General features: G+C 42.5%; 1 protein-coding gene across 3 annotated transcripts; it reads left to right on the top strand.

The window, feature by feature from the left end:
* Positions 1–8,689: 8,689 nt before the first annotated feature.
* On the top strand, positions 8,690–19,008 carry pskh1 (protein serine kinase H1). 3 transcript variants are annotated; one of them, XM_048258033.1, is made up of 4 exons: positions 8,690–9,076; positions 9,327–9,384; positions 10,353–11,553; positions 16,500–19,008. In XM_048258033.1, exons 3-4 carry the CDS (start codon positions 10,558–10,560, stop codon positions 16,815–16,817), a joined length of 1,314 nt encoding a protein of 437 aa, XP_048113990.1. In that variant the 5' UTR covers positions 8,690–9,076; positions 9,327–9,384; positions 10,353–10,557; the 3' UTR covers positions 16,818–19,008. The 3 variants fall into 3 exon arrangements, with proteins under 3 accessions (XP_048113990.1, XP_048113992.1, XP_048113993.1); XM_048258035.1 differs by lacking the exon at positions 9,327–9,384; XM_048258036.1 differs by lacking the exon at positions 9,327–9,384 and having other exon boundaries at positions 8,691–8,770.
* The last annotated feature ends 2,502 nt before the right edge of the window (positions 19,009–21,510 follow it).

A 21,510-nucleotide genomic window follows, 5' to 3' on the forward strand; every position in this document is an offset into this window, starting at 1 on the left:
TAAAATAAATGGTGCTGACTTCACAAAGAGTTTGAGCAAACAGTTGTCATAGGGTTCCTATCAGTTCCTGTTTAGGGTATTGTTACTGTTAGTGTGACGGGAATGTGTCCTGATGCGTTCCCTACTCAGGAAAAGCAGCTCAGGCAAGTCTTTTAGAAAAAAACAAGAGCTTGAATAGAGAAACTTTGAGAAAATGGAGAAGAGAAGAGGAAGCAGTAAGACCCTCTACTTAGAACCCTTGTGGTTCCTCCAATATTGGCACGCTACCTCTTCTCTTTTGGACCACACCTTTGGTTGGAAATGTACACGGTCCAGAAACTCTGGGTTGCACATGGTCTCTACTAGTGTTGTTTATTGTACTCGTATGTAGTAGTGTGCTGCTACAGGGAGGACCGTGCGTACATTAGATGGCATATTTCTGTACTCCACTACCTCCACACTTCAGCTGATATTAATATTTCATGCTTCCCAGCTGCACGAGTAAACACAGACCCACCTTCAGTTAACAGCATGGAGATTACTGTCTGGTACATCTCATTCCAACTCAGTGCACACTCACACTCACCTACTCGCACATGCACACACACACACACACACACACACACACACACACACACACATACACACTCACACACTCACATTCACCTTCTCGCACATGCACACACACACATACATACAGATTGCACACAACACATACACAAACTAACATCTAAACACCTCCTACACCAAGTCCATAGCTGTGAATCAGCTGGTTTTTACACCTTTGTAAGTATGATTTGTGGAACATTTCAGGATTCTTGTACACCTATACACTATACTGCCTGCATACCCTACAGTGGGCCCTATCATGACAATCTAAAACGCATGGTCACTGGCAAAAAGCTTATTTAAATTTAGCGGGTTGTCCAGCCCACATTGGGAGTGTTTTCGTTATCAAACGTCGGGCGGATGGCACAACAAGGCGTACTGTATTTCGTAATATCTCTATTCTAATTATGTTGTTCATTGTAATCGTGTAATTTGTAATATCGCTGTTGATAATGCGCCCTTAAAATAATAGACATATCGCCATGGATTTCTGACCAGGTTTCTGTTGGTCAGTGGCGTAATGCGTTTAGGTAGTGTACAATAGCGAACGTTGCGCTGGGATAATAATCCGCTTTCCAGAAATTTGCAACGTGCCACAGACACACAACTGTGAAAACTGTAGAGAGCTGGCTCCTCAGAAATGTGGGCAGAGGAGTAGGTTAGAAACTGGAGCGCAGGACTGCTGTCACTGCCTTGCCTTATGTACAAAACAGAATGCTTATTTTGAAGCAGTCAGTAGATTAAAGACACTCGAAGCTTCTCTGTGTGTGTCTGTTCTAATGTGTCTGTGTGTGATTCCCTGTACATCTGGTTTAATGCATGTTTTAGCAAAGGTAGCAAATACACATATGAAGCATATGGAATCGGTGTACTTTAGACCCCCATCCACACACCGGTCTCCGCTCATGCCCTGAGCTTTTTACTCAGCTATAAGAATTGTAATTTAATCCAGCATTAGTGATGATAAAGAGGGAGGGAGACAACTTAACTCTAACTCCTCCTTTTACTACTACTTCTCTCTCTCTCTTTCTCTCTCTCTCTCTCTCCCCTTTTTCACACACACACACACACACACACACACACACACACACACACAGAAACACACACACACACACACACACACACACACACACACACACACACACACACACAGCCACACACACATAAACACATTTATACACAAGCAAATACTTTTTTTCTTAATCATTCTCTCTTTTTGCTCTTCTTTGTTTCTCCCACAACCTTTATGTTCTCTCCTTCATCTCTCTCTCTTTCCAACCAGTTCTGTGATGTTCAGTGTGGGTCTGCTTTGGCAGATTGTTGGCTTGTGGGGAGAGGGAGGCTGAAGCTAGGTTTTCATGAGCTTGCTGTCACACTGCCAGACTAACACAGTTTCCAGGTGGTGGTGACGTGCCGCCGCCTGCCGCTGCCGCAGCTTGGGATTGAAGGGGTGAGTGAGGAGAGAACACCGGGCTGATTTAGACTGATTGAAACGTCCAGGAATTTGTGAAGCCAATCCACTGGTGACATGCTGTTAACGAGCCGTGTGCCAGGACGGTGAGTAAAAGGTCATGTTAGGTTGTTCATGAGATTGGCTATTGCCTGATTGATTGAGCACTCGGTGAAATTCTATTTTCAGCAGAAAAGAGGCTTGGCATAGCATACATTCATGGGTCTTAAAAAGTAGCAAGGCTAAATAAATAAATAAAGATGGAATACAATCCCAACAAATGCCATTTTATTGAAAATCACTGAACCCTGACTCACCAAAATATGGTCATGGACATTGTAATAACTGTGTGTAATAACTCCATAGTCCATACAAGTCCATGTTTGGTCATTTTTCTTTTGGATAACATCTACAGCATTGGGCAGAGAGAGTGACACATTCCTTTAACCACATTCACTTTGCTGCACTGATGAATCTCCACCTTTAAGCTGGAAGCTCATTGTGTAAGTGTCTCAGCTGGGAGTATCTTCATTGTTAAACAGCGTGAGCTCTCTCTCTCTCACACACTCACTATCTCGCGCTTGTTTGCTAGGAGAGGGATCCTCCATGATGGATACAGGCCTGGAGAAATCCCTTCTCTGCGCTCACTCATTAAATTCAGGAAGACAAAAGGTGATTTATCACCCAGGAAATCCTGATATTGCTCCGACCAGCTCCCAGAGAAAACAAGCAGATACTCGCTTATTAAAACTCTGCCCCAGGGGCTGGGGTCTAGTTTATTTTCTGCATTTCCTTTCTCATTGCGAAAGGCCCATAAAGCCAGCCATTATACTACAAAATGTAGATGAGACTCACTCTGTCTCCAGGAGGAATGCAATATGCAAACAGATGATAAAAACAATACAGGGTAAATAACAATGTTATGCATGCGCTAAAAATGTGCAGTAAATTAAAGGGACTATAAATGAGGTGATTGATTGAAGATAACTTGAATGATTGTAAAGGTAAATACATGACAGCCTAAATTGGAAGCATATTGCATATTGTAAAGTCACAGGAAAAGAGAGGCACTCGTAGCTGTTCCTGGGGCTCTTGCAGTGACTGTTCCTTACAATAATTGGCATTGGGCATGGCTACCTGGCTACTTCCTGGTAAGATAACACATCATCATTTTCTCTTAACCAAAGGTACAGCCTCAGCCTTGAATCACAAGGTTAATTGAGGCAGTAAATAGCAGTGGGATGTCAAGCTGTCACTAGTGTCAGGACACCCATGGTGGTGTATTGATATCCTAAATAAATAAAGTGATGGGGGAAGAACAGCACACGCATGTGTGGGTATATGTGCACATAAAGGCACCATATATCCCATCGTATATTTATGAAGCACATATTTTACATACCATTTTATATTCAGAACTTACACGCCACCCTTCAAGCAGCCGGTTGTATCCTAATGACATTTTCTCTTAAGTGACCTACTTACCTCCAACTCTGCTGAATTGATTTGAAAATTATTTCAAAATGTCTCCATTCACATTGTCTATCATTCATTTAACCTTTTTAGCAATAAAGCTAAGGTGATATTGTTATAGTAGGTAATAGTAATGCATTCTCCCCCTTCACCTTAGTGAAGTTCACGTGGAAATGAAGATGAATTTGCCATCTCTGATGCCGCTCTACAGCTTCAATCCCCCTACCCCAACCCCACCCCCCACCCCCTGTGTGTTGTGTCCTTTGTCTGCTTCTTGATTGCAGTGGGTTCAGCCAGTGACATTTTCTCTGCTTCTGGTCCATACGCTGGGTCTCACTCTATCTGTGATCAATAATTCCTAACCCCGTAGCCTTCTGCAGTCCCATGGGATGGCCAACACACTGCCGCATCCACACAACTAGCCTACACAGAGACCCAGCAGCAGGGAAATGTACTCACACCCTATGCCCCTTATAGGATGCGTATGTGCACTGTGTGTGTGAAAGTATGCATAGGTGTGAAGGCTTTTTTTAAGTTATTGTCATGATGTTTTAATTTGTAATTTACTGTTTCTCTTTTTTATACAGTAATGTTATTATTAATGTCAAATAATTAATAAAAAAAAACAATCTGCTATATTACCCAATTACAATAATAACATTTAAAGAGATCAAAGCAACATACTGTATTACTCCATGTTGTCACACACCTAACACATTTATCATTATCAAGTTTAGCTTTGTGTGTAGATAAGTGAAAACGGTATGATCTTTCATTTATAGATCTATCATTAGGTCAGTGACATGCCTAACACACAAGCTCAAAAAGATCTAAAACACCGAACGAGTGGTGAAATAAAGATTAGTCCAGGGTCCGTGGGGCCCTCCAGTTTTCGTTTCAGGCCATCCCTCCCACCCTGACAGTGCTCACAGGCTGGTAATGGATTAGTGTGGCCCCATATATGTGTCCCCGAGTACAGGATGCACAGAGCAGACGGGCAGGCAGGGATTAATAACACCAAGCTTTTATGGATCTCATAAAATACCAATCAGCTGGAGCCCATGAGGCCTTGTGTCGCTTCCATATGTCCTGACGAACCAATGGGGAAAGATGGGGAATTGAACCCTGTGAATCTGTGTGTATTTGTGAGAGTGACAATGTGTGTGTGTGTGTTATTTTTTCATGGTTTCATTTGAGTAAGTGTGTTGTTTCTTGGTTTGTGCCTGTGTGTGAGTGTGTATGACAGTGCTCTCACATCTCTCTATTTATTTGTGTGTGTTTGTGTGCGTGTGTGTATGTATGTATATGTGTGTGTGTGTGTGTGTGTGTGTGTGTGTGTGCATGCGTGTTTGTGTTTGTGTGTGTATAACAGTGTGATTAATTTCTCTCCACATATTCTAATTCCCGGCAGAGCACAGAATGGCCCCTGAAAGTGTCCCTGTGGAAATCATAGCAGGCAGCAATGGTCCTGCAATTGCTCCACGCTCACAGAAACAGTGATGAATAATCCATCGGAATGAGGAAAAGGTGGCGCAGCCACAGACTGAAGAGGAGCCGGAAACGGGATTGAGGTGCACAGACAGGGGGACTGCAGATAATGATGACATGACTAAGGTGTCTCATATTGCCAAAGTGAATTTTTCATTGGCTAATAAACATTTCCTCAGTTTCTCCTATTGCAGGCAAATGGATTCATAAGTGCATTGCAGGTGCTCCAATTAGGTGGCGTATAAAGAGAGTTGGTATCCTATGGTTAATTTTTCAGCCGGAGAATGACTCGGACCATTCAGTAATATCTCTTTTCATTTTTAATGATGGCACATATATATATTAATTGGCTGAGACAAGCACTCTCTTTGGAAGCTCGCTCCAGTCTAAAAATACCCTTGTAATGTCATGAAGTCTGGGCTTGAATGGATGTAGTGTCCTATGTGAATAATGGAGTTTTCACATCAAACTGGCTTTTTTCTGATGTGCATATAATGAAATGTGGACATGTGAATGTAAAGCATGATACTTGATTGGTGAAAATACAGCACACTTCCCGGTGTTCTATGGCCAGATTGTGACAATCCTACTGGATTCATTGTTATATAAATATTATTGTGAACTTAACATGGTCTCAGATGATTTACATAATTGTCTTGATTTTTTGAGCATTATGCATTTCATTAGTATGATATATTATGCCCATATATGCATCTATTATGTGAGCTTGAAAGCATATACTGCATTAATTGTGCTGCGCACAACACGTTTCTCAGACCTGCGTGTTAGGCTAAAATCAGAGCTGAAGTATTTTCCTCAATGATTGTTTTGTTTTTTGGGTGAAGTGCTAACTGAGTAAGAGGAAAACAAATCACAATCGAGTCTTCAACAATGTCTTCCCCTAGATTAAAGCATAACCACTGAACCACATCCACGATCACATGTACAGTACCTCACTAAAATCTAGTGGAGGGGCTCTCACAAACCCTAATCAGGCATTTCCTCTCAAAGTCTTCTATTGTTTGTTATCATGACACACGTAATTCTGTGACTGCTTCTTAACCTCCACAATCAATTGTGCTTTAGGCTTACTGCTGTACAATGTAGTGCACAATGCTGAAAAAATATATCACAACAAACTTTGCAGATGCATGAAAATGCCTTAAGGCAACACACACTGCCACACTGGTATTCCTCGACCCCACCCGGTCCTGCCAGGCCAGACAAGGACCCCGAGCTACATGAGAGGACGTGAAACAGGAGCATGGAGCAGAAAATAGCACTGGGCATAAAAGCACTTCGATTATAAAGTGATGTGACAGAGGATAATGTAGTGTGCCTGACACCATGCCGTACCTGCTCAGCTCGCAGTCTCCCTCTGTCCCAGCAGCCCAATGCTCTGAACTGAGCTGCAGGGACAGAGATAGAAGGAGAGAGAGAGAGAGAGAGAGAGAGAGAGAGAAAGTATGTGAATGAAAGTATGAGTCTGAAAGAGGCGACACAGTATAATGTCACTGCCTTCAAACTCCTTCCGTGTAAAAGCCCATCAAACCTTTAACACTGAAGTATTGATGAGTTACAATACCCGACTGCCATATATTAGAGCAGCTATGGCCCCCTGAAGATCTCCCTTGACACGGGGCCCAATCCTCTCGCTGTGCCGTCTCTGCCCAGACACATCCCCGCCTGTAAGAATGATTATCATGAATATAATTGAGAGAGCGCAGGAAGAGTCAGTGCTGCTTTTAATAGAGCTGTCTCGATCTTCATCCTGCTAAATAATGCACAGCAGTCAGCAAATTTGGATTTAACAGATGGTATTGACCTTTTTGGGGAGACGGGGGGGAGGGAGGGACAGCGAAGTAGAGAGGGAAGAGAGAGTTAGGGAGCAGAGATGGGGGGGGGGGGGGTGGAGGAAGGGATGGGATGGGGAGCGAGAGCATCAGAAATAGAGAGAGATGTGTGAGAGACCAGGACCATAAGAGAGTGTGTAATCCATCAATGAGATATTATTTATTTGTCTTGTAGATCATTATAGCCTAGAGGAAGCTGAACATCCATCAGAGACACAATAAGAGGGAGAGTCCAGTTCAAACCCTCTGCTCCTATATACAGAGAGATGGGAGAAAAAGGCTGTTTTCATGTGCAGAGGATACAACTTTCCAGCACCTCTGCCTGAACAGTACTGCCATCTAGAGGTTCATGAAATTACTTGGACATAATCTTCACACTTGTTCCTTTTTTTCCAGCAATATTGTCCATGATAAAAATTGGAGCACCACTCCCCTCCCTGCAGGACATTTACACCACCCGCCTCACCCGCAAAGCACTAATGATTGTCAAGGATACAACCCACCCTGCACACGAACTGTTCAGCCTCCTGCCCTCTGGAAAGCGGTACAGGAGCCTCCGCTCCCGCACCACCAGACTGGCAAGTAGCTTCATCCACCAAGCAATCAGGATGCTGAACACTCTACCCACTCTCCCATCACTGACAGCCCCCCACCCACCAGCCAGCCAGGAACCTAGGGAAACTAGGATCCTGTCTACCCTAACCCCCCCCCCCAACACCGCCCTGTGGAACTGCACTGTGACTGGCAAGAGCCTAACGTGTTGCTGCTTCACATCAAGCCTGATATACTTGAAATTACTGCATACTGCATATCAATGTAAATATACAGGTCACACAAGCACAAGTTTAAACTTCATGTTACTGTTAAGACTATATAAATATACATCACAACTACCATTTTTTTTTATATATATATGTCCTACATTTCTATTTTGATACATACATGTTCTATATTTCAGTCTTGCACTTTAATTTAATGTTTATTGTCTATGGCTATGTCTATAGTATGTCTATGTCTGTATTTAAAGTATGTCTATGTCTGCATGGGAAAGTAAGAAACGAAATTTCAATTCTTTGTATGACCAGTGCATGTAAAGAAATTGACTATAAAAGCCGACTTGACTTGACTTGACTTGAAAAGATATCTGATTTCTCTTAATTTGGTAGCCAACATCTGATGACTGGTGTCATTTAAAACATGAAATGCCCTGCACCTTTGACAGGACTCTGAGCAGCTATCTCATTTCAACATATAGGCACACACACACATTTCTAGCTTAAGGAATACAATAGGTTACAGTAGCATACTGCCTGACTTTCAGCAATGTCTTGTCAGTAGGCCATCAAGCAAACGTTGGATTCACTCAAATTTGCCTCTTAATGATGCCAAGATGTCAAATCTGTGGTAGCTGCTGTGCTGATGACATTTAAGTAATCACGAGATGTCCGAGACGTTCTGCCCAAATTTATAGGGTCAGCCCTGCTGAGGTTAATTAAATGACAAAATAATGAGTAAAAGGGACTTGAAAATAGTTAAAATAGGCTACAAACAGCAGTCCTTTCGTTTCCAGTAACCTTTAGTTTGATCAGAAAATGCCGTTTTCTCTTGACCATATAGGGCCTGACTGGTTACACTTTCACCAAACTTGAGTTTCCACATTTTAACGCACCTCAGCATAGGCTAGATCTTATGAAGAACGACAAGAAATCCGTTTCAGGAGCATAGACATAGTTGTTGAAGATGTCGCCCTGTCTCCAGGAAATGAGCTCACAGCCTCCTCGTGTGGATTGGTGGACATTAGAATGGATCGCCTTGCAAGACGGCGTAAGAAACGTCATGCACGATGTGGGGGCTATGTCCGCCGCCCTGCAAGCCGATCCATCTCACAGCCCCCAAAGAAAGCTGTGCAGGAAAAAAGGTGGTCCCACTCAAAAACACCGTTTCGAAGCTAACGCTAGAAAATCCAAACTATGTTTAGTTATCGCTATGTTTACATACTCGCTGAAGAATTGTTAAACGATTTTCACGTCGGTCATTGAAGATGTTAGTGAATACAATCAGGCGAGATAGTCGATGAAGTGATCTAGAACAACTGGAATAAAGTTTGAAAAACCCGAACCCAAAAAATGGAGAGAACAGCTGAGAGTGGGGTGAGGAGGTTGGCGTTGGCAACTGGTGGAATCCTGCCCCGTTACTCCTCTATCGTGTGTAATTAAAAGCGAAGGTGAGATTTAAAGTAATACTTAAACCAGTAGTCGAGGATTTTTGGTAGTTTTTGGACGAATGGTAGTGTTAAACATGCTTTGCTTGCTATCAAAACGATAATCAACATGGCAACACTGAAATAATCATATTGTTATTTTAAAGAACCTGTTAAGACATTCCATCCGGCTGGTTTGTTTAAAAGCTTTATCTTGTTTGTTTGTAAACGGGTAGGGATTTTGGATGTATGTAAAAAAAAACTTTTCTGGTAGGCTAAAGCAACCCTTGACGCTAGAAATCCTGGAAGAGGCCGACCGACGAGCAGTGAGGGTAGCTATCTAAGTTATTTATGTAGCTAATGCTGCTGCGCCGTTACATTCTCTACTTGTTACACTGTTACTGATAATATTCCATGTTATACTATTGTTATAATGTTATAAACCTCACAGTTGGATCCTATGAGCCACTGTGGCAAAATTGTGATGTTGTTGTCTGTTATGATACAAACAGTTTGTAGTAACAGTTATGCAGGTAGTCTGTATAGGCTACAAGGCATAATCAAGGCACGATCTGAAATGGAGCCCACTGTTGGTACTGCTGTGGTTGTGGATAGTTGGTCACGTATCAGGTCAACTGCACAGCTTTCTATGTATCGGCTTATGGAATCGCCAGTGCATTGTCTCGTTTTCTTGTAGCCTGTTACAGAGGTAGCCTAGGCTGTTATCTTTTATAAAGACTGCCATTGCCCATATAGCATTTGCTGATGTTGCTCATTTAAGATCTAGTGTAGAGATAGTTTAGGCTACTTGTAGTCTTTTAAGTTTACGTTTTGAAGTGAACACACATTGTGCTGAGGTTTACAGTCATGTAGGCTATTAGAAGTCAGGGTGGGCATCGATTAGGCCTATCATTCCCAATCTCTCAGTTGTTAGACATTTTGAAACCATGTTATTTTTTATATCATCTTTGTATATTTAGCCTACTTGTGGTTATTGCAGAGAAGAAAAGTTGGAAAACTTTTTTTGGAAACATGGTGTAATAGTTTATAAGCAAATCCAGCCTAACATGCTTAAATATATGGCATAGACAAATACGAAGAGTACAGCTTTGTATTATAATAATGAGTAGATTACTAGATCATATGGGAACCCAAATCCAGAGTCTAACCTAACATTATTTCTGATCTGGAATCTGTCATTGGTGATTACATTGCTAAGTAGCCTACTCTCTGGATTCTTTTTTGTCATTAACCCTTGTCATTTCATCAAGATGTTAATATATATTTCTTTTTGTTTTAGGATTCTTCATAGATTGATAAGAACAAAAACTGTAGTGAATCTGTGGTGGACAAATCTGCTGGTCCTTTGTGGGGTGAGGTCTGTGTGAAGCCTGTTCAAGGGGTCATCCCTACTGGGTGGTGTAGGCTGTTATTGGGCCGAGACTGGATGTTGCCCGGGTGATGAGGATGTCCTGCTGGCACCAGGGGAGCTGGATCGTGACGTGATGGGGTGCCGGACGAGCAAGGTCCTCCCTGAGGCCCCTGCCGACGTCCAGCTCGATCTGGTCAAGAAAGTGGAGCCGCACCATACCGATGTCTACAAGAACTTCATCCGGGGAGATGGCTCGACGGAGAAGACGGGGGGCTCCTCTTCTCCTCACGCTAAGGGGCAGGCTGCAGCTGCTGCCACCACTGCCGCCGCCATCCCGAAGACCGGCCAGTCACCTCCGCCTGCCGCCCAAGCAGTGGCAGGCGCACCTTCTGACTCGACTGACCCCCGGAGGAACAAGGTGGCGCGCTACCGCGCCAAGTTCGACCCACGGGTCACGGCAAAGTACGAGATCAAGGCGCTGATCGGGCGGGGCAGTTTCAGCCGGGTGGTGCGCGTGGAGCACAAGAGCACGCGGCAGCCGTACGCCATCAAGATGATCGAGACCCGCTACCGCGAGGGCCGCGAGGTGTGCGAGTCGGAGCTGAACGTGCTGAGGCGCGTGCGCCACACCAACATCATCCAGCTGATGGAGGTGTTTGAGACGACCGAGCGCGTCTACATGGTCATGGAGCTGGCGACGGGCGGCGAGCTCTTCGACCGCATCATCGCCCGCGGGTCCTTCACCGAGCGCGACGCCACGCGGGTCCTGCAGATGGTGCTGGACGGCGTCAAGTACCTGCACATGCTTGGCATCACCCACCGCGACCTCAAGCCTGAGAACCTGCTCTACTACCACCCGGGCGCCGACTCCAAGATCATGATCACCGACTTCGGCCTGGCCAGCACGCGCAAGAAGGGCGACGACTGTCTGATGAAGACCACGTGTGGCACGCCCGAGTACATCGCTCCCGAGATCCTGGTGCGCAAGCCGTACACCAATGCGGTGGACATGTGGGCTCTTGGGGTCATCTCCTACATCCTGCTCAGCGGCACCATGCCCTTTGAGGATGAGAACCGCATGCGTCTCTACCGACAGATCCTCAAGGGCAAATACAGCTACACTGGAGAGGTAAGGGTCTCCTAATGGGAGGGGTGGGCAATATAGACTTAAAATATCATGATATTTTATGGTATCTTGGTGGTAATTATATTAATGGCTGGATGGAAATAGTACCATTTAATACTCTCCTTTCTTTTCCACAAGTCACATCAGCATACATAACAGCCATGTGTGCTGTGCAAACTCAAATATCATAAAACTTCATCCTGACTATCCTCAAATGTTAGATTATACCAATTAAGGCTGAAAAATCGAATCAATTTTATTAAATCCAATTACAATTTGTGATCAAAATGGAAATGGCAATTCCAATAATTATAACTATGGTGCATCATGGATGGCCCTGCTTAATGGGCAGTCATCTTTGCCTGTGTCCTCCTTGCATTAGCGTAAACTGGTGTGAGATTCTTCATGTCCGCCTACTTATACACTACTTGTCAGTGAGTCATCCAGTCTGTAATCCTTGTAATCTTCTTGTTCAGATGTTTATAGAGATTCTGAGTAGTGGCATCCAGTTCCTCATAAATTACTAGCTAAATCATTGAAAGTTGTACAGATGATCCCACAACTGTAAATATTTTAGTAATATTTTCTCTGTAGATGAGCAGTTTTTTGGGAGGTTTTGTGTGGACGTGATCTGAAGAACACTCCCAAGTTATGAGGCTCTCATTGGTTGTGTCTATTTGCATGAAAATACACAGCAACTAGCATATCTTGATAATGTATGAGCTTTGTTTACAGTACACATTAACACACTTGTAGTATAATAATGTGATAACAGAGAATCTGAAAGTCTTTGTAGTGTGGAGTATCATCACACTGCAATATATTCAAAATATGTGAACACTGTCATGATGCTGGACTGCACTTACAGATTAGATTGTATTGGCCTACATGTAAGATACTCAACTACTTTTCTGTTCCATGCAAATGTCATGCATCATGCAATAATCAACATTTATCATCATTAGTGTCCTAGTTGAGTTTGTTTTAACAGGTCACGAATGTAGTAAGCTGTAATTATGTCAAATTATGTTTATGGAAATCCTTTACTCCCGATTTGTTGGGAATATTGTCTGAGCTGGAATGCACTCAGACATCCAGATTCCAGGGCTGGAATGCTACAAACATCTTTTTTAATTCGACCACCAGGAATATTGTTCCTCCCTACTTGTATACCCAGTGATTCCAAAGAAATGTATTTTAGGGTGTCCCATGCCTTTGCAGTGAATATCTGTTGCAGTTCTCTTGAACAGACTGTTCTAGTGTACACATTGTGCTACACACTCTGTATGTAGTACTCAGCAGAAGTAGAGTTTTGTGTTGTTTTTGAGTGTGCATTACAAAGTAAGAACAAAGGATACATTAAGTAAGTGCGAAGGATAGGTATTAACTCACTGTGCTCATTACACCATGTTTGTACAGGCAATTTCACAGAGATTTAGCTAATTATACAGTGAAGCAGCCCCTTCTCTCCTCAGCTTTGAGAGAAAGCTCTGCTTAGACCTTTTTGCCTTGTGTTTTAAATCTTTATCTGTTTTGGCTTAAAAACCTATTGAGTGGATTTTCTCTCAGTTTACCAATGTGATTGAGGCCAACACCATCTTGGGTCAGTCAACAGTAGGCTTTCTGCCCAGGAGAGAGAGGAGACAGTATTGTTATTAGCTAACATTTAGGGTTAAAGTGACACTTTTGAAAATAGTCCATGCATTGCCTTTTTGGCAGTTGAGCTTATGGCAGCACTTCAAGCTCTTCAAGTGTGTGGCAGCCTCTTAGCAGTGCATATGCATACTGCCTTACTAATGGTAACCCCCCAGAAAGTGATGACATGCTTATTTTACTCTGAACAAAGACAAAAAAGTCAGTGTGTTGTATAACATGCCTTTAGCTAGTAAAGTCACATAGCACATACGTCAACCCCACCACACACACACACACACACACACACATACTTTTATACCATGGGAAAAGTTCCCATGAGCCATCCTGAAAAAGACATTTTTTTTTTTGCTGTGTCATCTTTTGGCCCCTGTGTTAAGTGTTGCTGAAATACTACCCATTCCTGACATCCTTGCTGGTGTGTTTCAGCGTTATGCAGAGTTCACAGCCCTATAGTAAATAAACCTGCCTCGTAGGTGACAGAGCCTCTGGTGCAACAGACCTGCGTAACCTCACCGCTGGGTGTATGCTGAATGTGTGACGGTCATAAATATCCTCACGGTAGATTTACTGTCGCAGGCCCTACAACTAATCACACTCTCAAACGTTACAGTGTGCGTGGGATGAGCCATGTCACTGTGCGCTGTGCATATATGTCATGTATGTCAGGGTCGTGTAGAAGATTTATCCTCTGAGACCTGCTCTGATGGAGACTTGTAGGAATCAGCAGCTGGTGGTGCTTGAAATGCTGCTGTTTACAGAGGGGTTGGGTGCTGCGTTTAACACCGCAGTGCTTTAAGAAAAGAAGAATGGAGTCCACCTGCCCACACACAGGTGTTACCTGTGGCGCACTTGTGTGGTAGAGGTGGAGGATTCTTAACCTGCGTTGTTGTTACGCTGTTGTAAGTAGGGGTGTAGCGGTACACAAAAAACACAGTTTGGTGTGTACCTCGGTTTTGAAGTCATGGTTCGGTTAAGTTTCGGTATGGTAAACCTGATGCACAACGGGAATAATATGGTGTTTGACATTGACTAGACTGACACGTGGTCAGCCACTTAATATATTTGTGTGGGAACTCGCATTTGAAACATGGTCCACATGCATAAAATAGCCTGTTGATTACGGAGGGCCAGTGAAACCAACAGTTGTTGATGGAAAGATCTTTCAAGTGAAAGGTTTGTTTCTCTGGAAGGTTTGTTTCTAATAATTCCTCTTTCAGTTAGATTATTAAAATGTCTTGATGCTTGATAGATAAAGTTGGTCAAACAGCTTAAGAGATCATGATGATTCAAGTAGAGGATGAATGTGTACAGTGTCTGTTACAGATCTCTGTCACTGTGTGTAAAGTGTCCCAATGCTTGCACTAGGAAAGCACAGGCTCTTCAATGGGTCTTGTCTCACTTGGTCAGACCACATTTCTGCATCCCAATCTTCCAGGAACACTGCCACCACTAGACCAAAACTCCAGCTGCTGATTAGCTCAGTACTGCCACATTATCTGTCAGTCACATGTGTGCAAGGCTTCCCACTACATCTCTCATACTGTCAGATAATTGGACAGATTAAAATGGTGTCCAGGCTTTCAGTTTGGAGCTAGTGGAGTGACATTTGTATGTGTTTGCATGTGTGTGTGTTTGAATGTGTGTGTGTGTGTGTGTGTGTTGTGCACATATGTTCAGGTCAGTGCATGTTTGTTCAGTGCACAATGTTTATCTTAAATAGACTGGTGTATGTGTGTGTTTACGGGTATGCTCTGTGTGTGTGTGTGTGTGTGTGTGTGTGTGTGTCTGTGTCTGTGTCTGTGTGTATGTGTATGTACTGTGTGTGCGTGTGTGTAAGGGTATGTACTGTGTGTGTGTGTATGTATGGGTATGTACTGTGTGTTTGTTTGTGTTTCTCAGTTCTCGCCCTTCATCATCTCTACTCATCTCTGGCTTTTCCCGCCAGCATGCGGTGTGTGATGTAAGAGCAGGGTCCCTGGCAGCCCCTGCGTGTCAGTCAGTTAGTCAGTCTCTCAGTCAGTCAATCAGTCAGTCTGTCTGTCTGTCTGTCTGTCTGTCTGTCTGTCAGTCAGTCAGTCAGTCAGTCAGTCAGTCAGACGTCTCAGTCCGGCTGCTGCTCTGAATTAGGCCAGGAAAAATACCCAGAGGCTGTGTGAACGCGACGTTCTCTACACCAGAGCACACGCCCCCGGAGGGCCAGACAGCGCCTGCGGGGCAGTTTAGATGCTAAATGGGCTTTGTCCTCCGCCGCCACACCCCCACCATCCTCCCGCATAGAGGCTTGGGCCAACGGACTGGACAGAGCGTGCCGTGCCAAGGCATGCATGATTAGTTAGCAGGAAGTCACCAGCAGGGCCAGAAATGATTTGCGTTGTTCCCATCTGTTACACAACCTGGAGTCAGTGTTGGAGGACTGTTGCAGTTGTAGTGTTTCCTATCACCATGCTCACCATGACGCTCAAGGGGGGGAAAAAACTGGTTGTAGATGAATGAGATGTATTGATGTTGGACCGTAGCCCTTAGCTCTGAAGCAACTGTCCAGACAAACCACACAAAAAAAGATTACCCCCTGAAAGCACATCTCCCAGAATCCCTCTGGCCACCCAGTGAGTTGTTACTGTAAGATCCTAGCATCGTCTTTGAACAGGGTTGCAGCAGTTGGATCCTCATTACATTTCAGTGGTGAAACAGCTTATTTCTCAAAGCATTTTTGTCCTCTAAGAGAATAAGTAAGCACAGCAAATGGATGCGAGTCACTGAACAAGACCTCTTGCCGTGGGCCTCCTTCTCCCTTGGGTTGTTTGTTATATGCCATAACAGCATTGTCAGCGTGTCTACTGTGTTCAACTGGGGAGCAAGTAGGGCTGAGAAAAAATAAGTTTTCTTTTAGCCTCTAATGTGATGTGGGATCATGTCTTTTGTTGTGTCCTGTAACCAGACAGAAGCCCATTGAAACCATTCCAGAACACCCACACAACATTCTGTATTGCCTCTGTGGTGACGCAGTAGATGCATTTCTTCTACTAGTAGCTTTTGACCAATATCTCAACCTAATAGTTTTTCTTGACTCATCTAGTCTTATTGTCCCTTCACATTTCAGCTTTATGTTTCATATACGTTTTAGCTTTATGTTTATGTGTGTATACTTTTTAGATACTTACTTTATAGTGATATATTTTATTGTATATCTGTGGTGTGAGTAGTTCAGTGTACAAGTGTGTGATAAAACAAATGTATCTATAGATTGAATTTGAATTTGAATGGCATTACTAATTTTGCTATTCCAACTCCAGCCCTGGCCAAGTGTGTCCAACCTGGCAAAGGACTTCATTGACCGTGTGCTGACTGTGGACCCGAGCGAGAGGCTGACCGCCGGACAGGCTCTTAAGCACCCGTGGATCGTCAGCATGGCCGCCTCGTCTTCCATGAAGAACCTGCAGCGCTCCATCTCACAGAATCTCCTGAAGAGGGCGTCGTCGCGCTGCCACAGCACCAAGTCGGCCCAGTCCACACGCTCCAGCCGCTCAACCAAGTCCAGCAAGGCGCGCCGGGCCCGGGAGAAGGAGCTCCGCGAGCTCAACCGCCGCTACCAGCAGCAGTACAACGGCTGAACCTACAGATCCAGTTTGGGCAAGGCCGGGGACAGAACCCTCCAGGGGCAATGGTGCTGGAGTTGGCCGTGGTGGGTTTAACGGGCCCAGGAAGAAAACAGAGGGGTTGGGCACGGTGGGTGTTTGGTGGGTGCACCCTCATGTTTCTCTGGGGGTGGATCAGAGCAGTCTCTCTCCATCTCCCTTCATTGTACTTCCTGGAACCCAGAGCCAAACGAAATAAAAAGGAAAAAAAAAGAGAAATGACAAGACATTGACTCTGCTCTGTTCATGTTTGTTTATTTGTCCCCCTACGTGGTCTGTCATTTCCTCCTATGTTTGTTTTTTCTTATTTATTTATTGTTGTTTTATGTCATTATCATCGTCATGGTCACATTAATGCCTTTATTCCGATTGTATCTGTTGAACAGAGTTCTAGTTAATGACTTATTTTTTTTAGGAAGGGTTAGTACAAAAATAAAGTCAGCTGTTTTATTCCTTCCTAATTTTTTTGCTGTGAATTGTTCTTAGGGCGTCGGAATAGCACATTCCATGCAATGGAAGAAGTATACTGTACCCTATCTTATATATCTTTCATTTTTATTTGTTTGGCAATGCATGGTGTTGATTCATCGCATTGATTATGTAGGCCAAATTAAAATGTTGTTTTGTATTTTCTCTTTAATTTTAGTCAGAAAAAGGTAAGAATACATTAGTGATAGAAAAAACGTTCATGAAACCACTTTTATAAAGCTATTAAAGTCTTATACATCGGTGGCTATTGTGAAATATGTCAAATGAAGCCTTGGAATATTCTGGGTCACTGATATTGGATGTTGGGAAAGCCACCTTTGTGATTCGGGGGTTAAACGGCTCTCAAACAAGTGATAAAGGAGAAGAAACCATTGTGGTTAAAATCTCTTAAAATTATCCAGAAACTAAAAGTGCTCTTATTTTTGCCACACAAATTCATGTGTCTCATTTTGTAATTTATATGTTGTTCTGAGATAGGATGTTGGTAAATTTCTGAGTAATGAAGACTACACAACATGCCCTAGTCTGCCCTTGATATGAGTGCTCAAGATTTGCTGTGTGGTTTTACTCTTTCATGGAATGTGGTTCATGTTGACGGCAATGATCTTGTTGAATACACTTTATAGGAAAAATGGGCAGGGAGCCCAAGAATAGTTTCTGCGCTTTAGTCATTCCAAGGTGAGAGAGGTCAAAATGATTTTTGATATATTTCTTACCACATTTACCCCACAATAATTAGAAATTCCTCTGAGATTTTGTTAGGATTAAGTTCTGAAGTTTTATTTTCATGCAGCAGGTTTACGTAAACATGAGAGCCCCTGACTGTGATTTGGATCAGAAAGAAATAACCATCTGGGAAATTTAATCACAATTCAACATGTGTTTAATTTGGTGGAAATACCCATTCTCATTATTTCAGATGGCATTTACTTCTTGCACTGTGCATAGTGCTAATTTGAAAACGATCTATGATTTGCCTCTGTGCACCTTATAAGCATCACTTTATCTCAATTCAGAAACCCTGCCTGGAGCCTCCTACAACTGCCCAGCTTTTTTAGAAACAACTTAAAAGTGCCCAATTGTTTTGTATTTTCACTTTGTGGACTACAGTAATCCTTTTTGTATGTTTTGGGGACACCACTGTCTTTAAACGTTTTCTATGTATTTGTTTTTCTTATTCTACCAAATGTATGATTTCAGAAATCAGTAGAAGATTGAGAGTAATTTGATTTGCGGGATGGACAAAGAGTATCATTTGTAATTCAGTGAAATTTTATGAGGCCATTTTTGCTTTAAATAGAAGAGCAGTACATTAAATGCTAGGGGTTAAAATGTGTTCAGCTTGATGTGTTACCAAAAAGGGAAAATGAACAAAACCGTGCCCTGGTATAGTACTGCTTCTATACCCTCCGTCTTTACCATGTTTCTATCACATTGCCATCTCTGCACAATTTTGCATAAGGGAAACAGAAGTACATCCGATGAAGTCAATTCAACACTGTCTCCTTAATGGAAATGTATTTCTGTGTGTTTGTTTATGTGTCCATGCTTTGTGTGTGTGTGTGTCTAAAACGAAGGATATGCATATGTTTGCATAATTATGTTCTGTTCACTTAATGATTTTTTTTTGTTCTAAAAACAGTGAATTTGTACAGTTTCTTTGTCTAAGAGTATTAAAGGGCCTGAAACAAAATAATGATTTATGTGATCACCTTTTTGTCTGCCTCTCTCTCTGTCTGTCTGTCTGTACTGGTCTGGACTTTTTTTTACAAAGCCCCCTAGTGGGCCACCATATCTTAGTTCTCCTACATGATCCAGAATCTCACCTGATCCAGAATGCAGATGCTGAAATTCAGTTTACTTTGGTTAGACTTGCGTCACAGGGCAAGGGTCTGCAGTCGCCTGACTTCTCTTGTTTTCTTCTAAAAGCATAAACCGGATACGGTAGCCTACCTCTTTGCCCTGTGGCCATAGAAGTGAAGAGAATCTAATCAGAGCACAGATGAGAATAGACTCCAATGAAATACAAGAACTAAAGGTAAACATAAAAAACATTTAAGCAGAAAATTCAAGGAAAATGTGAAAATAACTTATATCACAGACCCATTTTCAACTTTCACATCAACTGAAAAAATGTGAAAACCTATATCACAGGCCTACAGTGTAAATGCATTGAAAAGTCTGCTTCAAAGTCTCACCTTTTCCCAGTTTCTGACCACCATTATGTACATGGACTACCAAAGGATAGGTGTGTTGTTCTGCAAGAAACTATAGAATGTGTGTACCAGTAATTATACAGTATGATATTAATCAGAGATCTTAGGCTATATGTTATTAACCTGACCCTCGCCAGATGAATTTCGTTCCGCTTAGCTCCGCCTAACTCACATCCATCTGGGACCTCTTCCATTGAGAGTGATTTCTGCAACCGACTTTATGGTTCAGCCAATCAGGACGCAGGGCGGGAGTTTCATAGATGTTACGTAGTGGAGAAGCAACCGTGAGACTGTTATCAGCATCTGTCATCCAAATAACCACAATTAATGTATGTTTTTTTTAATATATATAATAAAGATATCAAGCTATATGTGAACTATGGTATCTTGTAATGCTGGGCGGTATGACCAAAAATGTATATCACGGTATTTTTCAAAATTCTTACGGTTTCACGGTATATGACGGTATTTTTTTCCCATGCATAATCAGACGTTCACAGCATTTTCTACAGGTTGAGAGAGGAATTGCTGCAGTACATTGACTAAGGATGGTCTATTTTACTGTCTTGATGTAGAATAACTCCACACTGGTAGCCTAATGCAGTTTTGCATGGCCCCAGAAAATGATGCTGTTTACAAAGAGCCACTCATGATTCTAATTAAGAATCTAATCAGAATGCAAAGACAATTGCAGTCAAAATACAGAACTTTTACTGAGCAAATTTCACAAACATCTTGTATAACACCAATACAAAAAGTAGTCGTCTACAACTTGCAATAATTATACTTTTTTGAAAATTATACAATTTAAAATAAAACCTCCCTGCTAATATGCTTACTCTGTCAAATAGGCCTATCAGAAACATTATTGTTATTGTGTGGTTTACATAACGCTAGTGGTAGGCTAACGTTAACTTCATGTGGATGTGGATCTCTTGTTAGCCTGCCATGAGCTTCGGTTCGGTTCGCTAGGCAAAACATTAACAAAAAAGTTCGTTTTGGTGCACTGATGACAGTCAGGATAATTTAGATAGATAGATAGATACTTTATTGATCCTCAAGGGGAAATTCAATTCATTTCTAACTAGCCAGCTAGTATTGCTCAGTGCATGTCTATAACATGCTTTACTTGCTACCTGGATAATTTCAGCGAATATTCTTAAGGTGAGATAAATGATAAGAACATTAAACTTCACTGTGTTCGGTGGGTTGCTAACTAACGACATCACCTACTAGCCAGCTAGTTACAGCTGTTGAACAATCTCAATAGAATTTTCGTGAAGGTAAATCCCTTTCAATGCAGTATCCCTTAACGTTTTTCCTTAGCTAAAGAAACAATTTAAGGTATTCTGTGCAATACCCTTAAATAAACCCCTTTAATAAGCCTTAAGGGTCATACTTCAGGGGAAAAACTTAAGGTGTTTTGTGTTTACCCTCACTATGCCTCGCAGTGGCACCATGCGTGCGTGTGAAAAAAGTCCCGTCTGAAACACTGTCGCGCAGCGCAGCGTTCCAAACGTGTAATCAAATACACCGGTATGGCGGTATACTAAAAATTCATATCATAACGAAAATATACACCGGTATACGGTGTGAACCGGTATACCGCCCAGAACGTAGTCATGTAGTTACAGGCCCAACACAATGGGATCTGATGCACTAACTCATTCTCGCCAGTAGGTGAGACCATTGAGCCAAAAGAAAGCTCTGAGTCTCCATCCCTTTGGTTAATGGTTACAGTTTTTCTCAGTCGCTTTGGTGCTTTTCTCAGATCATAATCAAAATTCTCATAACTTTTAGTTCAACCTCCACAACATTTAGTCATTTGTGCACATCATAGTAGCAATTTCCCCTTCCTCTGAACAAATTGCAAATGCTTTTGAACATGTATCAGTTGCTTTGTCATGTCAGTCAAAATTAACTATATACTGGATGCTAAATAGTCGTTCCCAATAAAACTAATA

The sequence above is a fragment of the Alosa alosa genome, chromosome 11 (assembly GCF_017589495.1).
Source record: "Alosa alosa isolate M-15738 ecotype Scorff River chromosome 11, AALO_Geno_1.1, whole genome shotgun sequence".
In the NCBI taxonomy this organism is placed as follows: Eukaryota; Metazoa; Chordata; class Actinopteri; order Clupeiformes; family Clupeidae; genus Alosa; species Alosa alosa.

Excerpts from the sequence above, each read along its gene's own strand:
- pskh1 (XM_048258033.1), top strand. The coding sequence starts at position 10,558 with ATGGGGTGCCGGACGAGCAAGGTCCTCCCTGAGGCCCCTGCCGACGTC. Across the intron at positions 11,554-16,499 it reads AATACAGCTACACTGGAGAG|CCCTGGCCAAGTGTGTCCAA; the intron begins GTAAGGGTCTCC and ends TTCCAACTCCAG.